Source organism: Ambystoma mexicanum, chromosome 9 (assembly GCF_040938575.1).
Source record: "Ambystoma mexicanum isolate Mex_15411 chromosome 9, UKY_AmexF1_1, whole genome shotgun sequence".
Classification (NCBI taxonomy): domain Eukaryota; kingdom Metazoa; phylum Chordata; class Amphibia; order Caudata; family Ambystomatidae; genus Ambystoma; species Ambystoma mexicanum.
In genome coordinates, this window is record NC_090931.1 from 389,708,868 (window position 1) to 389,725,244 (window position 16,377).

At 43.8% G+C, this 16,377-nt stretch overlaps 1 protein-coding gene across 2 annotated transcripts in view; it reads left to right on the top strand.

Annotated features, from left to right (window-relative positions):
- Positions 1 to 16,377, top strand: part of PHKG1 (phosphorylase kinase catalytic subunit gamma 1) — a 417,011-nt gene that overhangs the window by 344,113 nt on the left and 56,521 nt on the right. For both annotated transcript variants that reach the window (XM_069614874.1, XM_069614875.1), the window contains exon 7: positions 5,119 to 5,209. In XM_069614874.1, coding sequence (XP_069470975.1) covers positions 5,119 to 5,209 — 91 coding nt within the window. The remainder of the gene's footprint in view (positions 1 to 5,118; positions 5,210 to 16,377) is intronic.

The window sequence follows — 16,377 nt, forward strand, 5'->3', positions numbered from 1 at the left end:
TTGGCGGAATGGGTTTACCAGCACCGGTAATGGTGCTGGTAAACCCATTCTGCCCTATTACGGGGTCTTCTCGCGGGACCCGCAATGGGCGCCTGGTAAAACCAGGCATCCTTACCGGGTCCTGCAAAGCGACGAGGGAGCTAACAATGGGCCCGTTATAGACATTATAAACGGGCCCGCTGTTAGCTCCTTCCCCATTCCCATTGAGCCATATGGGGGCACGAATGAGAATGGGGATGGACCGGGTCCGGGTTCCTCGGATGAGAAATTACCGGGTCCGCCAAGGTTGGCAAGACCCGGTAAGTCCTCATTTGAGGAACCCGGGCCCGGTATGCGGTAAGGAGGCAACCATGCTGCTAAATGCAGCATGGTTTCCTCCAACCTCGTAATGAAGGTTACCTCCAACCTCATAATGAGGGCCATTGTCCTCTTATGTATGAAAGAAGTTATAAACCAATTGTGTTACAAGTTAAAAGATTTATTATGAAGATGTTGTTGGTTTAACTTTCTCCATTAAGGGGTTAAATGTGGAAAGTTGTGAAAAAGCCTTCCACAAAGTACAAGTAGTAGTAGTAGGAACTTTATCCTGGCAAGCGAGTATACCAGGAAAGGGACAATTTGCAGTTACTCCTGGCCGGCGAGTGGACCAAGAAGAAAAGAAGTTGAAGTATTATAACTGTGATCAAAGGTTGTGGTTGAAGTAGAAGGTGGAAAAGTATTGCAATTCCACCTTTGTGTTTTGATGAACAGTTGCATTACCATCCTGAGTTAAGTAGAGCGTTTGAATGTTCTATCCTGATTAAGGTGCTGTTTATGGAGAAGAAATGTCAAGTGGTGAAAACTGATTTGATCTCCTGAGAAAGGAATCTTTTTGTCATTGACTGTTCATTTTGATATATGAAGAAAGAGACATTTTGATTTGCCAGGAGGAAACCATAACAATTGTCATAAGGAAGTCTCCTCACCAAGGGAAGGACATATTGGATACAAAGAATTGTATATTCCAACAGAAATGGAACTTGGCGAGGGAAAAGAACTTTACTGAAATTGAACTTGTGTTTCACTTATTCTGAATTGATCTAGGGGAAGTGGATCCAACCCTGATCATAAGAATTCTTGTTTTCTTTATATTTGCATGTATGTTGAAGTTGCGAAATAATCCATGTATAATTTTGTTGTATGTATTAGTGTGAGCGACAGACATTCTGGACACTAGGTCATTTTCTTTTAGTATTAGTTTGACAGGCAGGGAAATCCTTGTTAGGTTAGGGAAAGATAGGCGTTTGTCACACCTTTTATTATTTATTAAATGGCATCTTGTGATATAACTTCACCTATGTGTCAGCCTCCCATGGCTGACTCCTCACACTTTAAGAGCTTCTGTTCAGGTGCACTCTGATACATGTGTGTAGGAGCAGGGTTGCCCAGGCAGATAACAAGGAACCCAAGCTTGTTATGCACTTAGTCCCTCTTCCCACATAGTGCGGCCTAGGAGTCAGACCCTGGATACCAGCATGTCCCAGGAAAATGTCACGTCACAGGTTACCCTACTATAGGACTCCTCTGATATGAGAATCTTGAGTACTGTGACAGGACCCAAGTAAAATAACAGTAGGAAGAAAATTGTTAGGGTTATTCCTTTTGTGAACAACATTCGTGTCAATTATGAAGTGAAGCGTCTTTGTGTGAAAACGTCCCCAAGAAAATGGAGTCATGTGAAAATGTAGTCAGCAAAATGTTGTTTTCAAAAATGTAAAAAATGAGAAACAGGTGGGCACCACTTTATTTTAACCAAATAAAATTCCTATAATCAAAATGTCCCTAATTAAATCTTTCGATATTCCTTAAATATTAATCAGAACACAATGGTACAGCCCTAGGCACTAGGGCATCAAATCCATAGCCAAATTCCAAAGTGTGTGTTTCCAAAAATGTATTTCATTTTCAAGAGTGCTTGAGTGAATTGTATTGAAGATGTATTTACAAATGATTGTGTAATGAAAGATATGCAGCTATAATAGGGCCAATCAAGAGCACATGGCTTTCCAAGGGCACACTTTGGAATGTGGTTATATTTTCAAAAATGTAGTCATTCAATGCAAGCAATCCAAAGTGCGAAAATGTTGCCAGTAATAGGGTCGCCAAAAAAGGTATTTTGAAATACACAACAGTCTTTAACCCCAAATATGACCCAAACCTCTAACGAAATTTCCACAATCACCCTAACCCCATTCCTAAACCTTGCCCTAACTTTAATTATAACCCTTATTCTACTGTTAAAGAACAATAACAATTCAGCACGCTAAAGCATTTTATTTTCATGTTACTTAAGAAAAAATAAATAGAAAATGAACAGTCAACCTATCTCCAACCCCATCACCAGTTTGCCACAAATTGCATAGCCCTTGCCTTAACCCAAACCCTTGCTCTATTACTAATCTTAGACTTACCCTAACTGCAACTCTACCACTTCCCCTAATGCTTATCTTAACCTAACCACTGAGTTTATCCTAGCCGCTATTCTACACCAACATCACCAGCCCTCTCCAACCTCCCTATCCCTTTCGTGAACACTTACCCAAACCATTACTCTTTTAGACCTAGCCTTACTATAACACCCTGACAATTAATCTACCCTAATGACTAACCAAATCTGAACATCGACTAACCCCTAGTCTTACCCTAACCTCTATCCTAACCCTAAACCAGGCAACCACAAGCCCACTAAACCCTAACAATTACCCTAGCAGAACTACATGTTGGCTACTTTTCAGCTGCATTTATTGGCTACCTTTTGCTTTGCAACATTTTCACTGCAGAGGTATTTTCACCATGACTTTTTCACAAACTACATTTTGGTAATATATGATTTTACCGAAGTGGTACATTTCAACGAAGCCAAAAAACGGAAAAAATATTTTTAATTTGGGGATTGTTCCCCAAGCTCTCTGTTTTTCTATCCTTTTAACCCCATCATCGCCCATTTAAACCCTTACCCCACTACCATATAAACATATATTTAATAAATATTTTCAGTATTTTTTCTTTATTATGGTTCTCGTTAAAACGTACCTCTTTGGAGGCCACCAGGCGGCGCAGGCAAGATGGTTGCCTGGGCCGTGAGCTCCGTCCTTAGCCCCGGGAAATCTGTGGAGTTTACGTGGAGAAAGAATTTTGCCCCGCTTCAGAGACTGACATATCGCCGTCGTAACCCGAGGCCCACTGAGGGGTGCGGTCCTGAAACTCGGCGGTGTCCCCTGGGCTTGGATAAGGGACCTTTACTCTGGCAGGTGCCCATTCCCCCAGCCGTGCTGCTTGTGACGGCGAGGGAGAGGTGCACTGCCCAACCCCTGGCTTGGAGGAGCACAGCAGTGGGGACCTATACCGCGGACTTTGCGGTGCATTAAGAGCTGGTGTGGGGGTGTTGGGGCGTGCTGTTGAAATCCAGTGGAGGTCCCCCCAAAGGCCTGGACACCCAGGGCGCCCCTCCCCCGTCCACACTGTAGAGGGAGAGTACCTGTCTGCCCCGTCCCTCGGGCTGAGGATAGGAAGCACCTGGGAGCTGCGTCGGAGGAGCAGCGACTCCTGGAGAGCCGGCCCATTTGGGGCCCATTGACGGCCCGACCACAACAGCAGGCAATCCACCTCCACTGTTGCCGCTCTCCCGGCCCGGGGCGTTGCAGGAGCACCCCCATAGCAATACTTGCTGGGAGACCTTGCGTGGTGATGCACGAGGGGTGAGGAGGCCCCAGAGGAGGTCTTTACAGCACTGGGGGCACCCTTCCACCACCCCAGCCATATCGCACACGGCATCAGTGGTGTTTGTGACACCCGACTCCCCTGCTTGGAAGAAGAGAAGAGGCAGGGAGCCACTCTGTTGCTGCGGTGGTGAGCTGGGGGTGGATTCATCTGTACCCCTTAGATCCAGAGGGAGCCCCAATTAACCAGCCGCAATAGCAGGGTGACCACTCCCCACTAGTGGCGCTCTGCTTGCCCGGCCCATTGCGGGAGCGCGCCCAGGGCAGCACTCGCTGGGGGGATCACTACATTTTTGTTGGCTACATTTTCACTGGATACCAGCGAAGCCTGCAGCTGCTAAGCAACAGCCCGATGAAAGAAAGTCTGTGTTGTTATGTTCTGGGTCCAGTTGATCTGTAAATTTGTTGCCGGTATCACTTGATGGTTTATGTTCTTAAATATAATTAAATTGTGATAAAGACAACTATATACATTACTTGTTGTCACAGTGGAATTATGCACAAGTTAGTAACTGCATGGATTCAAACAAAGGTCAGGGCCACGTTACATGTTAATCAAAAGGCGGAAGCACATAGGGCAGGTAAAAGAAATCAAAGCTGGAGGGAAACCAATGCAGCCTGTATGGGGCTCACTGTAGGGCAACCACGCATCAAACTCAACGTGCCACTAGATGTTCTGTTATTATTAGGTAGCGCAAAACCGCCCCATTTAGGGGGTAAAAGGGGTTGCACAAATACTAAGACAATGGGCCACATTACGACCCTAGAGGTAACCATGCCACTTTTAGTGGCATGGCTAACCCCATTCCGGGTACTGGGTCCAGGTTCCCTGAATGGGGAAATATCGGGCCATTCCGACCTTGGAGGGCCCGGTATTTCCCCATTCAAGGAACCAGGACCCGGTACATCCCCATTCCCATTTCAGCCCCCATAGGGCTCAATGGGGATGATGCTAACAACGGGCCCGTTAATGACGGGCCCGTTGTTAGCATCCTGGTCTGCTCGCGGGACCCGGTAAGGACGCCTGGTTTCACCAGGCGTCCTTAGCGGGTCCCGCGAGCAGACCTCGTAATGAAGCGGTAGGGGGTTAATGGGGCCGGCAGCTCTACCGGCCCCGTTAACCCCCTACCACCAGGGTCATCATGAGGCCCAATGACATCTGCTCAATACATTGTTTTAGCCATTACCGTTTCCATAGTTAAATGCCAGACGGCTATATCCCATCAATATTTCAAAGGTCAATTAAATTATTCATGACACAGCAATATTTCTATTGCTGCGGTTAAGGGTCTATGATTATCTTTATTTCAAGCTGTAAACTAAAAAGCTCATCAACAATCTAATTATGTTTCCCCTGTAGACATATGTGGTACGCCAGGTTATTTAGCACCTGAGATCTTACAGTGCTCAATGGATGAATACCACCCAGGGTACGGAAAAGAAATTGACATGTAAGTGGACTTTACAATTTATCGGGAAATGTAAAAGTGTTCAAATGTAATGCAATGCAAAGTGGTCTTGTAGAGTGCAGCCACTGCCATTTTGGTGGCCTCTTGGTGATAGCTTTTATAAGGGAAGGTGTATTGGGAGGAGTGGGAGAGGGTGATTAAATTGTTGGTGAGTGTAAACTGTAAGTATCGAAGTTCGGTGTGCAGATATGTTTCTACGTGTGTTGGAGTCGGGTTTTTGGGTTATGTATGTATAGAAGGGTGCCAAAGGTGCAGGTATTCTGCTCAGTTTGGTACTAACCTAGATAGGTTGAAGGTTGCTGGAGGGCTGTGTGTGGCACGCTATTAGGACAAGTGTTTAGTTCAAGGGTGATAGTATATGCAGAGGGGAAACCAGCTGGTGTTTAGCTGCAATGGGCAAGTGGCTAGCCGAGGTGTGTATAATATAAGGTGGAAAGTAGAATGGTGAGCAGGTTAGTAAGGCGCAGAAACCATAAAGAACACAAACAGCAGGGTATAACAAGGATAGCAAGGCATTAAAAGACACAATAAAACATAACATACCTAGCAAAGCATTTTCACATGATCACTTTGTCACTATCAAATTCTCCCTCTCCCTGCCTCTCCTTCCCTCTCCGTCTCTGTCTCTCTCTCTCTCTCTGTCTCTCTCTCTCTCTCACACATTGTTACATTGTATACCATGTGAAACAGGGATTGCGGAATGGCATATGGGTGGCTGGGGACTCCACTCAAGTTCATGCTAGTGGTTTTTTGAGGCATGAACTGTTTGGTTTAGAAAAAGAGCTGCTAGGGATATGGAAACCTTTACATATTTTAACATTAACCTCTCATTCATGAAAATAAATTACATTGGGAGTAATTTCGAGTGCAGCGGTAAGGGGTTAATGCTGCATTCCGAGATCCCTTAGCGGGAGCCGCTAAGGGACCAAGGACCTAATAACGGGCCCGTAATTAACGGGCCTGTTATTAGCTCCCTCCCCATTCCCATTGAGCCCTATGGGGGCTCGAATGGGGATGGGTATTTTGAATGGGGATTTACCGGGTTCTCCAAGGTTGGAATGACCCGGTAAATCCCCATTCAAGGGACCCGGACATGACTTTGGAGGCAGCCATGGCGCTAATAGCACCATGGCTACCTCCAAACTCGTAATGACCCCCATTGACTATAAATAAAACGGAGACAACAAGAATAATCAGAAGGTAGGAGTGAGTACTTGTATGTTAGTATTACTCCTTAAAATGGGAGTCTGATACTCAGGTGAAGGAGGGCCTCACTGTTGGGTCCTCCTAACTAGTTGCAACAAGCCAGCCATTGGCACATTAATGTAGGCTCTTTCAAGCAGTGTGATATTAATGGTCCTATTGCAAGTAAAGGTTAATGAATGTTAGCACGTGGAAGTCATTACTGACCTCTTCTCAGCCAATCAGAATGTTAGGAATGCAGTCAATAACTAATGGTATTAACTGCATTCCAGACGTTCTGACTTCAGAAGCAGCCAGGGACACAACAGAAACCAATTCTCTGCATTCAAGAAACAGCAACGCTTTTTTACAGTAACGTTTTCTTTCAACAAGACTCTCCAACCTAATTTAACACAGCACAGTGAAAGCTAAAAACATCCAAAAGCAGTGACTATTGGTGTTCGCTATCCCCTTGTATCAGAGTCCTATCCTTATGTAGCCCTGGACTAATGCCAGGATCACCTATTCTCAATCAAAGAATTGTAAGGGTGCAGAAGTAAGGCTCGGACACAATGGTGGCATGTTTTTGTATAAAGACTTTTATTAAATAAAAAGAGGGTTGGAAAAAGGCCTCTCTCTCCCTAATCCTAAGGGGCGTTTCCCTGCCACAAAGGAAACTAGTGAAACTGTCAGGAAGTCCAAAACTAAAAAGTCTTCACTGTTGTGTCCCAAAACCTACTTCTCTCCCTAACACTAATAAGCTAAGATAACTGTGCAAGGCAAGTCTCTTCTCAAAGTAAAAGGGAGTTCTTGGTATTTTCAATCAACAGTTCTGGTAATAAAGTGATGCAAAATAATGTCTCCAAAATACAGAACTCCTGTGCTAGGGTGTTGCTTGTTTCCTGGGTTACTGGATAATTCACAAACCAGCTTTCTCTTTCTTTCACAGTTCTTATATCAAAACAGCTTGGCACTCTCCACTACCAAGCGTAGGATTCCTTTTATCAACTCCAGGGTCATTGACCCTCTTATTCTCAGTCTCTTATAAGTGGCTTGGTTCTCTCTCCTGCCAAGCCAATAGATTCTCATGAATTGTCTCTCTTTTCTTTCACAAGGGCCCAGACCCACTTGGCTTTAAACTTTGGTTTCTCATCTGAGTGCAAATCCCAGATTCGCAAAAGTGTGTTGTATCTGCTTGGTTCACTCTGCTACAAAGTATATAACTTCAGGGTCCCCAAATCTTTTCTTCTCATTCTCCTATTTGTGTGCGGGTCCCAGACTCGCACTGCTTCCATGTACATGCTTGGTTCACTCTCCTGCGAGGTGCACAAGGCATTCAGAGTCCCAGCACCTCTTTTCCTTGCTTTCTCATTTGAGGCCGGCAGGTGGGCTGTTAATCGCCATCAGAAATGGGTGTGATATTGATGTGATTAACCACTTACACGTTTCGAAAGGTGTGTTAGCTGTATTGCTAAAGCTGAAACTAAGACTACTGTGTCAGTATATTCTGTTAATAAATATGGACTGGAACCCTATATTGAATCTCTCTGTGACCATAAGAGAGATAAATTACTTTATTGAAGATTGGTTGATCAATACACCGGGGGCCCAGATAATTATAGCAGGTGACTTAAATGCAGAGGTTTTGCTGCAGAGTGCAAATGACTCCGATCCCGAGTTGGGTGTAGGGTGTAGGACTGCTGACTGCTACCCAACTTAACAATCAAAACATCATCTTGGGAGGACTGCTAGGGTGTAAAAGAAAGATAGCAAAAGGTCAAATTTGGCGGGATGTGTTTGCAAACTGGGGTTTATATTCTGCAAATTAGTTTCTCGATACCACCGCGAACCCTAGTACATGGTCAGATGGCAAGCGACCCTCAACCATAATTACATATTTATGACAAAGGCTCTAATCGATCAAGTAAAAGAGTTTAAGATAAAAAAAACACCAAGTCTAGTGATTACAAGATGCTTGAGGTTATTGTGAGTAACAATAAATCCAAAATTGTTTGGCATGAAGGAAATGTCTCCAAATTGAATACTATTTTCATGACTGACTTTTTTGGCTCTACTATGGATACAAAACTGTCAATCTGTTAAAGTCACAGCACTTAAATTTGTAAGCAAAATGCATAAACGTGGCATTGACCTGTTGGTACAATATAAGAAGAAAATGTGCCGTAAAGATATACGATCAATATTGAAAATATCTAGTCCAAATGGTTGCATTCACAAGGCTGTAAAGAAGGCAAAACAAAAACTGAAAAATTTGCTAAAGGGTTACCGAGGAAGTTTGTACCAAAATGTTAGCAAAAACATGATTGCTTCCCTGAAAGATGGCAGCTCAAGACAATTTTGGATTTCAGTAAATGCCATGGAGATCACATAGTCCGCAGCTCAAAGCAATACCATACCAGAGAGGGTCTGGGTGAGGCACTTTGGTACTATCTTTGGAAGGAAAGAGCTGACGTACCAGATCTGGATGGTCTGAAGGGTTTTGTCTGAGATGGAAACTTCTCCATTAAGGACGTTAAGGACCTTATCAACAAGGCAAGTCTGTCGAGAGCTGCAGGGCCCAATGAGCTGACGAATGCAACCTTTAAAATAATGCAGATCTGTGGGCTAAAGCACTTCACCTCCTATTTAAAGATATCATTCTAACAAAGTGCCTGCCACTCTCCTGGCAGATTTTGTATGTGGTCCCTATCTATAAAAAAGGTGATAGGGGTAGCCCACTGAACTACCACCCAATAGCATTACTGGATGCTGACTCAAACATTATTTCTGGTATGGTTCTAAAGCACATTGAGGAATGGAGTTTAAAAAATGCTATCCTATCTAAGCAACAGATAGGATTTAGAAGACAAGTGGGAACGAATGCTGGCGGGCTCTTATGTGCTCTGCAACACTTAGCCTGGACATGTAATGGTCCCCCAATATATATGGCCTCTTTGACCTAATCCCTCGTTTTGACTCTGTAGACAGAACCACATTATGGACAACATTATAGAAATTGGGTCTGCCAGGCGGCGTTTTGTCCATTCTAATTCACTTATATGAAGGGTCAAAAATGCAAGTTCGTATGAATAGGGAGAGGCTGCGATCAAATACTATCTGTGCCTATAATGGCCTCCGTCAAGGCTGTATGTTTGCACACGCTTTATTTAAAGGAATGGTTCGGTCAAAATTTTTTATTGTCCCTACGGGTCGGCCATGTGTTTTTAAGCCTAAGTCGAACGATTTTAGAAAAATTTCCTATGGACGTTACCCGAGTTTTCGTCCATTAAACGCACGCGAGAACAAGCACCAGGGCGCTGCCATTTTGTGATAATCCTATCACTTGCCCCATCGCCCTGGCTGACCTGCTTTTGCGGCACTAAATCATATTCCCCGCCCCTGAGCCTGTCATCAGCAGACGCGTACCGCCCATTTCATAACGCCAAAGCACGTCTCGTGTCAAAAATCGCTGCGCTTGAGCTAATGACGTGTCGCCATGGAAACGGCAGGAAGCCTCTTTACTCAATAAGTATAAACAGACCGTTTCACAACACACAGAAGCAGATTTTCGATTCCATTCCTCTCTCTGTGTTACTTTGAGTATTCTGTGACTCGTTTCTGTGCTCTGGTCAGCTACCTTGGCCGTTTGTAGCCCGTGTGAACACCTGTACCATCGCTATAAATTATTTTAGTTTGTTTACCACACAATGGCTACAATAATGCCCTACATGTACGAGCCCGAGTATACCGAGGAGGAACTACTGGAAAGGGAAACACGCGAAAACAATGGGGCTTCGGATGGCAGTTGGCAGGACGAATCAACGGATGAAGACACTGGACCTAGTCGCATGGATGATGTTTCCTCCTGGTGCACATGCAATGGGTGCGAGCTAATGCCAACCGAGGAGGAGAACTGCTGCTGCTGTGCAAACTCGGATGCGTGGCCTACATCTCGGAAGACGAGCCACGACCGCAATGCATCACCGAGCTGCCAGACTTCAGGGCAGCCTGCCTCACACGGTCCGTGTTGAGGATAATGATGGTGCTTATGCACGAACTTCACGCAACTGTTCGTCCTCGTAATCCGAGTAACGAGTAAGTATACTCTGCTTGTGATGCCACTCCTATTTCATGGTCTTCTACTATATCCAAAATTACATATACATATAATGTTAACGCATGAAAGTCGTTTAATAGTGTGCAGTCTCTAGATAGCATTTGTCCAAACAGAATGCCATTAGTTACAAGAATTGTCATTGACAACAAACGTTTAATAAACTTATCTTGTTCATTTAAAAACAGTTTGTATTATTCTTTTTCACAGGTGGTACCAGCTGGTGGCCTATCGTTCCTTTACATGGTGGCTTCACGGGAGGCTTGGACACCGCGTTCGAAGAGTAATACCCGCCTGTGCCATAAGAGAAACTTTCCCGAGTGACAGCGGTCAGTACAGGGGATTTTCCCTCGTTGTGCTGCAACCTGACCTGTACAATGTGTAAAGTCTTCTATTTTTGTGCCATCAAAATAAGATACAAAATAAAACACCACATATGTATATATATTTATAATATATATATTTCAACAACGGTTGTTTCGATATTTTTAAATGAATGAAGTGTGTCTCCATTCAAAGATGGACGTCAGACATCTGTGCTCCGAATGGGTGAAGGTCAGGTCGCTGTGAAGCGGGGTGGTCACTATCTAAGCTAACATAATATATTCTCAATAATGCATGCACTAAATAACACTTGTTCAAAGTCTTTCAGTAGGTTATGTCTCTATAAATGTCACACATATATCTATACTATCAATTAACATTGGATTATACAGGCCTTAGGTTAAGGGTCTTGACCACTATAATGCACTGGTTGAAGTGTGGGTCTGTGCTCACAAGAATCTCTGGTATGTGTCATTTGTTATTGATAGGCAACGATATACTGTGGTAGGGGTCTAATGTTAGTTGGGGATCTGCTAGGTGGGCATCATGGCGTGGCCAGTGGTCTGGCACATGAAGAGAATACCTTGCAGGGACACAAGGTCAGAATGGCAGTAAATTTCCACTGGCGCGTGGGCAAGGACACGTTTGTGGAGATGAACAAGCTATGTGCTTAGTTCAGGCTGGTTCACATGCAGGACAGTGATCTCAGAGGAAGAGTGATGTGTTACATTTATTAGCTGTTGTAAATACCTGTGGAGTTTTCCAGTCAGAGTGGGAACGAGGGTGGGGGCCATGTGCTCTGCGCGCTGTAGTATCGCAGTGAGGACTGGTCACCAAGATGGAGTAGAAAGGGGGTACAAAAATGGATGCCCCGTGTTCTGCTCAGTGGTCCCATCTACACGAATGTCAACCAAAGTTAGCATCACATAAGGGCAAGGGGCGAACCCACTAGTGGAGGCACTTGGTCCGAGTTTCTACTGAGAAGTAAAGGATGAGAGGGGCCTGATGGCCCCTCGCTCCCACACACTTGCCTGCACGCCCACCGGGCCATCCATCCACCCCCCGTCCCCTATCAAAGGCATTTCGCACCCGCGGATGAGGGCTGCCATGGTGTGCTGTCAGGGGCGATAATGGCCAAGGTGCCAAACACCATGTACACTTCAAAAGGTATCCCACGCCAAAGGGGGAATCGCTCACATGGCCTCCTCAGACCCTGTGTCTCCAGGCAGTCCTCCCCTGAGGCAGGCCGCCCCCCTGCAATCCACATAATACCACGACATACACACGTCATTCATTCACAAACACACCCCTGTTTCTAATACTTTATAAACCACTTGATTTGTCTCATGAGAACATCTTTGTGCTTTGCAAGTCAACTCCTGATCGTTCTACCTGAGAAGCACTGAGATCTATGCTAATCTGCTCGTCGTCGTGCCATCTGTGACCGATTCGAGCAAACTCGTCAGTGTGCTACCTGTGGCCATCTACCTGTTCTCCTGCAACATACTGCTTGGCCTGCTGAATCCAACTGTTTGTTGGTCAAGGTAAGGCCATGTATCCTAGTCATATTTTGGTCATTTTTAAATTTCTATCTATTTGCGATTAGAGTACCCAATAGTGCTATGTTCATTTGGCTCATTGCTATTGACTATGCTATCGATAGATCTATTTATTTTCATCTGTGTCAATTGTCATCGAATTGCCTCCTTCTGGGGTCCAGTCTATAATGTAAGCTTGTTTCCTTCTCATGCAAGACAGAACATCCAAGAGATGAGTCACATGTTCAGAGTTTAGTCACATCATTTACAAATTCCTGCAATTTATGCAAACACTAAGCCGCACATGATGAACTGGTATAGTTCCGGCGAGTAAAACAAACTTTGCATTGAACATTGTATGGTTCATTTACTTTTGTATCACATTTGTATTCATCAAGATTGTTTAATAATGTTGATATTTACTTTTCAGAATTTTCAACAATGCCTGCCTGTTTGATTAGCGGTTGCCCTTCGAAGACCCATGCTAAATCTGAAGGCACTACAATGCATGTATTACCGAAAACTGTTGATCGAATAAGAGAATGGGTCAGACATTGCGGATATCCACTGCATGAGCTTGAAAGTAGAGTCCAACAAGTCTTTGAGGACAAGAGGGGTGATCGATACCGCATCTGCAGCCGGCACTTTCCCTCGAACATGTACGCCACATCTTGGGTAACAAAGAAGGATAAACGGCGAACGACACGAAAATTGCTCGCAAACGCTATTCCCACTCTATTCGTCCACATTCCGCCACTGGTGAGTCAAGTGTCCGTTTTTAGCTTTAGGCCTTGCGGTAGTGTGTAGGTAGCCAAATGGATTAATTGATATTTTAGCTGTTGTTTCCAATTTGTAATACTTTCGACATTGATATGAGTGTATAGCTTTTTGAATAATGACATTTATCAATATATTATGTTTAGATTTCATAACCCACAAACGAAATCTATATATGGGCACAGGGAACTGTGCTATATTGCGCATTTTCAAATGCATTACACAAGTATTCTGTCTCCTTACATGGCAATTTTAAATATTGGCATTTCATTATCAAACAATAATTTACCTTTACAACTGCTTGACTATCCCTTGAATCTGAAGCAAGAACATTCTACTTCCGTGTCTTGCTCGCAGTTATCAACCACTTCTTGCGCGTATCAGGTAATCTTACTTGGCTATTCCGCTACAGACTTGTTTTATGCATGTCAAGTAATCGTTTTTATGTATCGTGTGATTATTTTACCAATTGTTTGGTTAGTGCTTTCCAATTGATATACACCTTAGTTGTCGTCCCCTGGTGTTTGTTTTCAGTTATAATTAGTGTTATCCATACTAATGCAAGTACTGTCTTTAAGGGAGATGCTGAAGCGTCCACCACATTGACAACAACCCTAGATGTTCTTCAGCAGCACGAGGTATGGATACTGACAGCTCCATCGACCGTGATCATCAGGACTGGAACACTTGTTGTTTGTTCTACACCATGTTTCATTTGTGGTTAGCCATTGATATGTACCTGTGCGGTCGACTCCAAGTGTGTGTTATGTTTTCAATATTGTAATCCTTACTAATGCAAATACTATGTTTCAGGCAGTTGTAGAAGCGTCAACCCCCGCACTTGATGCGGAGCCTGACATTCAAGTAATTCCAGGGGAAGTGGAAGCGGGACCATGCGGATACGAATCGGCGCAACAGCTTTCGGAAGTGTGCACTACATTTACAACATCCCTAGATATTCTTCAGTAGCACAAGGTATGGATACTGACAGCTCCATCAAGCGTGATCATATAACGTGATTCCATTTGCTATACTTTCTTCCCTATTAACGCAAGTACTGTGTTTCAGGGAGAGGATGGAGCTTCCACTACAATCACAACATCCCATTTAGATGATGCAGATGTAAAGAAATTGGAGAAATAAGTCGATTAAATCTGATCATATTTAAATATTCCATGATTCTTTTAGACAAAGCATCACTTGTGGTTATCTCTTTATATGTACCTGTGCCGTCGACCCCAGGTGTGTGTATGTTTACAATATTGAAAACCATACTAACGCAAGTACTGTGTTCCAGGGAGTTGCGGATGCATCCTCTCCAATACAATCATTCATGGCAGTCCATGCAGAGCCAGAGGTATGGATACTGACAGTTCCATCGAACTAGGTCATCAGAGCTCGAATACTTGTCGTTTGATTGTTCTACACAATGTTTAAATCGTGTTTAGCTATTGAGATGTACCTGTGTGTTCGTCCTCACGTGTGTTTTATGCTAACAATATTGTGATACATAGTAATGAAAGTACTGTGTTTCAGGGAGTCGATGGAGCCTCAATCTGTGCTGTCTATGCGGATACAGAAAATATAGTCGTTGCAGCGCAACAGGAAGGGAAGAGATGCAGAAACGAATCGGAGCTACAGCGTGCAGCTGTTAAAGGTCGAGTCAAAAAAGTTGCAAAGAAAAGAAACAAAAATAAGGTTAGTTACAATCAGTTCATAACTTTAGAAATTTTTTTGTGCTGGGGACTAATTTATGTTTTTTTCCAGACAATTCTACTATACTTTATCTTGTGTTTAAACTGAACATCCCTTTTCCAATCTGTCCTCTAGTTACCCGTGGGTGTACGAACTATACATACACAGACAGTGAAGCAAATGAGAGATGTTGCTTGCCAGACCATTTACACTATGGATGAACTATTAATTCAGACGCCGCGTGTTGAGACTAGAGATGCTCATGTGCAATGGCCAGAACATGAAATGAATGTGTCCAGAGAATCCAGTAAAGTTGTAATGCTCCATTGCTACAGTGTGACTGCAACACCACAAGAAGATGATACTGAATGTATTGAAGATAGCTCTGAAGTAGTCGCAGATCAATTCACACAATCTACACCCACCCAAAAAATGCCACCCAAAAAGCTGTCGACAATGTTGTGTTCTCCCATCAATGTTGAAGTAACAGATGTTGAAATGACACAGAATGAACCAGCAGCAGCATTCACCGACGCATCAGAACCTGATATCGGCGATATTTCTTTCAATGCTGCTGATATGCCCTCAACGATGCAGTCCGAAACAAGTGTGATGCCGGATGACAGTCTAATGAAAGAGGGAAAATACATAGTATTCGACAGTTGTTTGATGGATATTATAAGTATGCTGAAATGTGGGCATTCCGTCACAGGGAAAGTATGTCGGAAGCCATTGATTCATGTGACTCGTCAAAAACAAGGCAGTAACGTCACAATACATGCCGCCTATAGATTAAATCATACGTTCTCATGGTCTGCACAACCGATGCTGAGGAAACTGCCAGAAGGCAATCTACTGTGTGCAGCTGCATCACTTTTTAGTGGCTCATGTTTTAGAAAGTTAAAGTCTTTCTTTCAGTTTGCGGGACTCCATTTAATTTCTAAAACGCAGTACTACAGATACCAACGTGATTATCTATTTCCCACCATTAGTGATGCTTGGAAAATTGAACAATTGTCTCTAGCAAGTATTTTCGAGGGCAAACGATTCAGACTAGCCGGCGATGGACAGTGCGACAGCCCTGGATTTTCTGCCAAGTACTGCACCTACAACTTTCAGGACATGGATAGTAAGACAATTGTGAGTTCGGTGGTCGTGCAGGTGTCCCAATGTAAATCCTCAGTGGCCATGGAGAAACTAGGATTTATAAAATCAGTGGAATATCTACAATCGAGGGGAATGCACATCGACCTCATTGCCACGACAGACACGTTTCAATTGCCAAGACAATGAGAGAGCAGTTCCCACATATTAAACATCAGTTTGATGTATGGCATCTTGCTAAATCAATCAATTAGAAAATCTCGGCTGCAGGAAAAAAAAGGTTTGGAAAGTATTTCACAGTGGTCCCAGTCTATCAGCAACCATCTTTGGTGGAGCTCCAAAACTTGTGAAGGGTCAGTGGAAATCCTACTTGAAAAATGCGGTCACTGATGCACCACTGTACCAACGTTCACCGC